This window comes from Carassius carassius, chromosome 23, assembly GCF_963082965.1.
Source record: "Carassius carassius chromosome 23, fCarCar2.1, whole genome shotgun sequence".
NCBI classification, from domain to species: domain Eukaryota; kingdom Metazoa; phylum Chordata; class Actinopteri; order Cypriniformes; family Cyprinidae; genus Carassius; species Carassius carassius.
Genome location: NC_081777.1, coordinates 32,304,841 through 32,312,340, shown reverse-complemented (window position 1 = coordinate 32,312,340; position 7,500 = coordinate 32,304,841). Strand labels below are relative to the sequence as shown.

The 7,500-nt window shown below is 44.6% G+C and overlaps 1 protein-coding gene across 1 annotated transcript in view; it reads left to right on the top strand.

The window, feature by feature from the left end:
- fbn1 (fibrillin 1) overlaps positions 1-7,500 on the top strand; it is a 73,830-nt gene that overhangs the window by 54,103 nt on the left and 12,227 nt on the right. The window contains exons 52-57 of the mRNA XM_059507008.1: positions 633-692; positions 762-887; positions 1,364-1,483; positions 2,927-3,049; positions 3,122-3,253; positions 7,397-7,500. The exon at positions 7,397-7,500 is cut by the window's right edge and continues 22 nt beyond it. Of these exons, the coding sequence (XP_059362991.1) occupies positions 633-692; positions 762-887; positions 1,364-1,483; positions 2,927-3,049; positions 3,122-3,253; positions 7,397-7,500 (665 nt within the window). The remainder of the gene's footprint in view (positions 1-632; positions 693-761; positions 888-1,363; positions 1,484-2,926; positions 3,050-3,121; positions 3,254-7,396) is intronic.

Here is a 7,500-nt window from a genome sequence, read left to right as displayed (position 1 = left end):
CACACACACACACACACTGACACACACACACACACACACACACACACTGACACACACACACACACACACACACACACACACTGACACACACACACACACACACACACACAGACTCACAGACACACACACACACACTGACACACACACACACACACACACACAGACACACACACACACACACACTGACACACACACACACACACACACACACACACAGACTCACAGACACACACACACACACACACACACAGACACACACACACACACACACACACACACACACACACACACTGACACACACACACACACACACAACATATATACACTCACACACTGACACACACACACACACTGACACACACACACACACACACACTGACACACACACACACACACACACACACACACACAACATATATACACTCACACACTGACACACACACACACACACACACACACACACACACTGACACATACACACACACACACACACTGACACACACACACACACACACACTGACACACACACACACAACATATATACACTCACACACACACACACACACACACACACTTGACTTAATGGCAGTAATAGTTATTGTGTGTGTGTGTGTGTGTGTGTGTTTCAACAGCGTACAAAATTCTGTGTCCTGCTTCTGGTAAAATCAACACTGTAGACGAGACGACTGTGGGTGAGTGTCTCTGAATCAGACTCACACTCGTGTGTTTGTGAGCACAGACTGATCAGACGTGTGTTTCAGATGTGGACGAGTGTTCAGAGAACCCCGGCATCTGCAGGAACGGCCACTGCATCAACACAGACGGCACGTTCCGCTGCGAATGCCCCTTCGGATACCGGCTCGACTACACGGGCATCAACTGTGAAGGTTTTAAACACACTGGGTCCAGTTACAATGTCATGAAAATATTACTAAATTCATTAATATTAGCTGTAAAACAGGTCTACAGAAGACAGTAGAGTCATTCAGTTCAATATTGATTCTCTGTTGATTCATTTCAGGTCAGTGTTGATTATGTTCAGTTCAAGGTCAGTTTAGTTCAGTGTTGATTCAGTTCAATTTAAAGTTGACTCAGTTCTGTTCAATAACATTTTCATTAAAATCTTATACAGTTCATCAATTATGAAACAAATTTAATTTCAGGAGGCAATAGTGTCATTATTCAGATCAAATCAGTTCTGGTTTTGTTCTTTGTTTCAGTTGAATCAATAATATTGCTAAATATTATCTCATTAAATTGTGTTCCTTCATAAGCGTATGTGGAGGCTGATGGGGAGTGTGTTGAATGTGAGCTCACGTGTGTGTGTGTGTGTGTGTGTGTGTCCTGTGCTCTCCGTCATCAGACACGAACGAGTGTGAGCTGGGGAACCCGTGTGGGAACGGCACCTGCACAAATGTGGAAGGAGCGTTTGAGTGCAGCTGTGACGAGGGGTTCGAGCCCGGACCCATGATGACCTGTGAAGGCCAGTAAAGACCTGCTGCTCTACTTATTCTCCACATCTGATGATGATCTTATTTTCTCACTATGAATAAAGCCGTGGTAGCTGGCATGTTGCTAAACTAGAAATGAACAAACTAACTAATTGAAAAAAAAAAAAAAGTTTACAGGAATACTATTATTTCAGTCATTCTACTTCAGAAAAATCTTTCACGTTTTAATTAAAGTGTTACTGTGTTTTTGCCATCAAAATAAAATATTAATAAAAAATTCAGACATTTTAATCACAATTCTGACTTTAAAAAAAAATTAAATTGAAAGATATGAACTCCATTAGGTTCAAGATTATTCTGAGAAAAATTCAGAATTCTGTGTTTATATCTCGCAATTCTTTTTTTTCTACCACTTGTGAGAAACAAAGTCTGAATTGTTATTTTTTAGTATTTTATTCTGTGGTGGAAACAGGCTTCCATAGTTATTTCAGATTTCTTTGTAATTAGTTTTGAAATTTACTAGCAGTTACTAGGTGAAAATTATTTTGATTTTCAATTATTAATAAGTGCATCATACAAAAAAAATGCAAAGATGAAAGTAAACGGCCAGTAGGTGGCAGTAAGAGTCATTGAAACATGCCTTCAAACGATTCGTTCAGACGGCTGATTCATTCAAGAATAAAACTAACTATGCCTGCCTTTATGTATGGACCACTGAATCATTGACTCAAATGATTCAAAAACACTGAATCCTTCAGTATCGAAACACCGCAGTGTGTTGCTCAGAGATGCACGACTGTTCTGCTGTGATCTTGGTTTGGAATTATTTTCATTAACCAAATCGAGCAAAAACAGACAATATATCCTTTCAATAAAATCAAATACAAATATTGAACTAAAATGTATATCAACTACCGTATTTTCCGGACTATAAGAGCACCCTCTTGCGGCTGTAGACGGTAATATTTTCTCTTGGTTCTTGGTTCTAAATAATGTGACTTATAGTCCAGTGCGACTTATATATGTTTTTTTTCCTCGTCATGACGTATTTTTGGACTGATGCGACTTATACTCAGGTGCGACTTATAGTCCGAAAAATACGGTACTCACGTTTATGCTTCGTCTGTGTGTAGTTGTGCTCAACTTGCCGTTTACACCAAATCTAATAAAAACAGAAGCATTCTCGCTGAAATTACGGTAGTTACGTTTACGAGGTTTAGTCACAAGCAATTTTGAATGCTTTTCATTGGTTAAATATTTGTAAAACCCTCAAATGATTAAAATTATAATTACAAAAATATAACAGAGATAGGGACGTTTTTTTTTGTTTTTAAGTACTTTATTTGTATCAAAAACGTAACACTCCAAAGCGCACAATATATGTGTATTATTACAATATAACCAGAATGATAAACTGAAACACTGCTCTATTGTGAAGCACTGGTGTTTGATGAAAACATGTCATGTGTTTTTAGATATCAACGAGTGTTCCCAGAATCCTCTGCTGTGTGCGTTCCGCTGTGTTAACACGGTGGGATCGTACGAATGCAAATGTCCAGCGGGATACGTTCTGAGGGAAGACCGCCGGATGTGCAAAGGTAAAGACGACGAGTCTTTCAGCATCACAAACACACATCATCTTGTTTGAACGCTCGTCTTGTGTTCATCAGATCAGAACGAGTGTGAGGAGGGTCTGGACGACTGTGCGTCCAGAGGAATGACCTGTAAGAATCTGATCGGCACGTACATGTGCATCTGCTCGCCGGGATACACCAGACAGCCCAACGGAGACAGCTGCGTGGGTGAGCACTCACATCCCCATGTCTGTATTTTAAGAACACGTTTCCCATCCACTGGTCACAATGCACCGCTGTATGCTGCGTCAAATCTCGAGCACGGATGAGAAGCGCATGAAGACACGCTGAATGAAAATGCACATTCACTCTCTGACAGCAGATGGCGCTAAACAACAGAAATGCAGCCGTTACCTCAGAAACCATAGAGTTACTTTCTTTTTCTGAAAATGCAGTTTGCACACTCCAGCTCTAGGCGGGAACTCACGGTCTTCCAGGCCAAGTGCATGCAACCACTGGCTCCTAATTTTAAAGTCTGCTGGAAAACTATGCAGTCCAGCAGTGCTGTCACAACCAGCAACACTACACACACCATCCTGACCACTGTACTAAATACAGATAAATCTACGCTAACTTGAAGATCTAAATAACTATATAATTGCTATGCTAAATAGATGCTATAATAGTTACCAATACTCGCAATTCCAGCTCCTGAGTCCTGACTCACTACAGTGATTTTGATGGTTTTATACTGCCAAGGGCGTGGTAGCTCGTACCAAGGGGCGTGGTGAGCTGGAAACTGCTTACGTCACCTGCCACCCTTACGTCACTTGCCACCACAACATCCAATAGGAAAAATCAACTGCAGTAGCCACCGTTTAACCTGAAGAGGGCAGCACTCACGTTTTTACACCATATATTGTAGAATTAAAACACTTTATACTCAAATGTCAAAAAAGTTACTCGAATCAATGAACAGCACGAATAAAGCCCCATTCTTATAGATCATTAACTAAAAAAAGTTGGTTTAGGGTTTAGTTACTCTTTAAATAGCCGTTCAGATTTGTGTGAGTGCTGTGTGTTCATCACAGCGCCAAAAACTTTATATTTAGACTTAAGTCTATTTACTTTCAAACTTTTTAACATTTCCATCCATCTTCTACCGCTTATCCGGGGCCGGGTCGCGGGGGCAGCAGTCTAAGCAGAAAACCCCAGACTTCCCTCTCCCTAGACACTTCCTCCAGCTCTTCTGGGGGGACACCGAGGTGTTCCCAGGCCAGCCGGGAGACATAGTCTCTCCAGCGTGTCCTAGGTCTCCCCCGGGGTCTCCTCCCAGTGGGATGTGCCCGGAACACCTTCCCGGGAAGGCGACCAAGAAGCATCCGGAACAGATGCCCGAGCCACCTCAGCTGACCCCTCTCGATGTGGAGGAGCAGCGGCTCTACTCTGAGCTCCTCCTGGGTGACTGAGCTTCTCACCCTATCTCTAAGGGATCGCCCAGCCACCCTGCGGAGAAAGCACATTTCGGCCGCCTGTATCCGGGATCTTGTCCTTTCGGTCATGACCCAAAGCTCATGACCATAGGTGAGAGTAGGAACGTAGATTGACCGGTAAATCGAGAGCTTCGCCTTGCGGCTCAGCTCTTTCTTCACCACGACAGACCGGTACATCGACCGCATTACTGCAGAAGCTGCACCGATCCGTCTGTCAATCTCCCGTTCCATCCTTCCCTCACTCGTGAACAAGACCCCAAGATACTTAAACTCCTCCACTTGAGGCAGGAACTCTCCACCAACCTGAAGTGGGCAAGCCACCCTTTTCCAACTGAGGACCATGGCCTCGGATTTGGAGGTGCTGATTCTCATCCCAGCCGCTTCACACTCGGCTGCAAACCGTCCCAGTGCATGCTGAAGGTCCTGGCCTGATGAGGCCAACACGACAACATCATCCGCAAAGAGCAGAGACGAAATCGTGTTGTCACCAAACCTGACCCCCTCCGGCCCCTGGCTGCGCCTAGAAATTCTGTCCATAAAAATCATGAACAGAACCGGCGACAAAGGGCAGCCCTGCCGGAGTCCAACACGCACCGGGAACAAGTCTGACTTACAGCTGGCAATACGAACCAAGCTCCTGCTCCGGTCGTACAGGGACCGGATAGCCCTTAGCAAAGGGCCCCGGACCCCATACTCCCGGAGAACCCTCCACAGGCCGCCACGAGGGACACAGTCGAATGCCTTCTCCAAATCCACAAAGCACATGTGGACTGGTTGGGCATACTCCCATGAACCCTCCAGCACCCTGTAGAGGGTATAGAGCTGGTCCAGTGTTCCACGGCCTGGACGAAAACCACACTGTTCCTCCTGAATCCGAGGTTCTACTATCGGCCGGATTCTCCTCTCCAGTACCCTGGCATAGACTTTCCCAGGGAGGCTGAGAAGTGTGATCCCCCTGTAGTTGGAACACACCCTCCGGTCCCCCTTCTTAAAAAGAGGGACCACCACCCCGGTCTGCCATCCCAGAGGCACCGTCCCCGACTGCCACGCGATGCTGCAGAGGCGTGTCAGCCAAGACAGCCCCACAACATCCAGAGACTTGAGGTACTCAGGGCGGATCTCATCCACCCCCGGTGCCTTGCCACCGAGGAGTTTCTTGACTACCTCTGTGACTTCAGCTTGGGTTATGGACGAGTCCACATCTGAGCCCTCAGCCTCTGCTTCCTCAATGGAAGACGTGACAGCGGGATTGAGGAGATCCTCGAAGTATTCCTTCCACCGTCCAACGACATCCCCAGTTGAGGTCAACAGCTCCCCACCTCTACTGTAAACAGCGTTGGTAGGGCACTGCTTCCCTCTCCTGAGGCGCCGGACGGTTTGCCAGAATCTCTTCGAGGCTGACCGATAGTCCTTCTCCATGGCCTCATTTTGCCATGGATTGCCGCCTCGACAGGCACCACAAACCTTACGGCCACAGCTCCGAGCGGCCGCTTCGACAATGGAGGTGGAGAACATGGTCCACTCGGACTCAATATCTCCAGCCTCCCTCGGGATCCGGTCGAAGCTCTGCCGGAGGTGGGAGTTGAAGATCTCTCTGACAGGAGACTCGGCCAAACGTTCCCAGCAGACCCTCACAGTACGTTTGGGTCTGCCGAGTCTGTCCAGCTTCCTCCCCCGCCATCGGATCCAACTCACCACCAGGTGGTGATCGGTTGACAGCTCCGCCCCTCTCTTCACCCGAGTGTCCAAGACATACGGCCGGAGGTCGGATGAAACGACCACAAAGTCGATCATCGACCTACGGCCTAGGGTGTCCTGGTGCCACGTGTACTGATGGACACCCTTATGCTTGAACATGGTGTTCGTTATGGACAAGCTGTAACTAGCACAGAAGTCCAATAACTGAACACCGCTCGGGTTCAGATCATCTTTTTAAAATCTTTTTAACATTTTAATCATATATTATTAGAAAATGTTTTGTTTCTTTATTGTTCGGTCACATTAGTTTAACATTAATTAATTCATTAGTTAACATAAACTGTCAATGAAAAATTAATTAATCTTGTGTAATTTTTAATATAATTGTGTAATATTTAATAACACGTTAAGAGTTGTATTTTTTTTAAAAGATTGACAACTTCTCAAATTTAGCTATTGCTCATTGTTAATTTTAATGCATTAACTAAGGTTAACTAATGAGGTCTTTGCTTTATTGTTTTATGTTGCTTTATGTTGCTAGCATAATTAGCAAGTTACTAGCATGTTGCTATCATGATTACCAAGTTACTTGCATGTCGCTAGCATGTTTCTAGCATGGTTAGCATGTTACTTACATATTGCTAGCATGATTAGCAAGTAACTAGCACGTTGCTAGCATGATTACCAAGTTACTTGCATGTCGCTAGCATGTTTCTAGCATGGTTAGCATGTTAGTAGCATGTTGCTAACATGTTGGGGGGGGGGGGGGGGGGGGAATTGCACTTTAAAAAATAAATACAACCTCACATTTCTTACAACTTACACAGTGCCAACAAAACTTTCATCTGTCATAAAAAAAAAAGGTTCGGACCTGGTTTGTTTTTCTGTGTTTTCGCATCCATAGCAATCATTTTGATAGGAAAGGATCACGATTACAAAAAAGAAAATGAACAAAACGCATACAAAAATTTTGGACACTGTGCAAGGACCTTAAGTGTGAAGGTTGCTTATGTCATATGTCCCTTTGCTACTTATTTTAAGGTTTCTCATTTTACATTTTACAATTAGATATTTTTTAAAATGTTTTCCTCTTCTAATTGCTCTATTGTTTGAACAGCACTTTGGTCAACATTGTTGTTTCATTCAGTGCTTTATAAATAATCTTGATCTTTGCACACAGATCTGAACGAATGCACGGCTAAACCAGGCATCTGTGAGAACGGCCGCTGCGAGAACACGGTGGGCAGTTACCGCTGCGTCTGCGATCAGGGCTTCAGTCCCAGT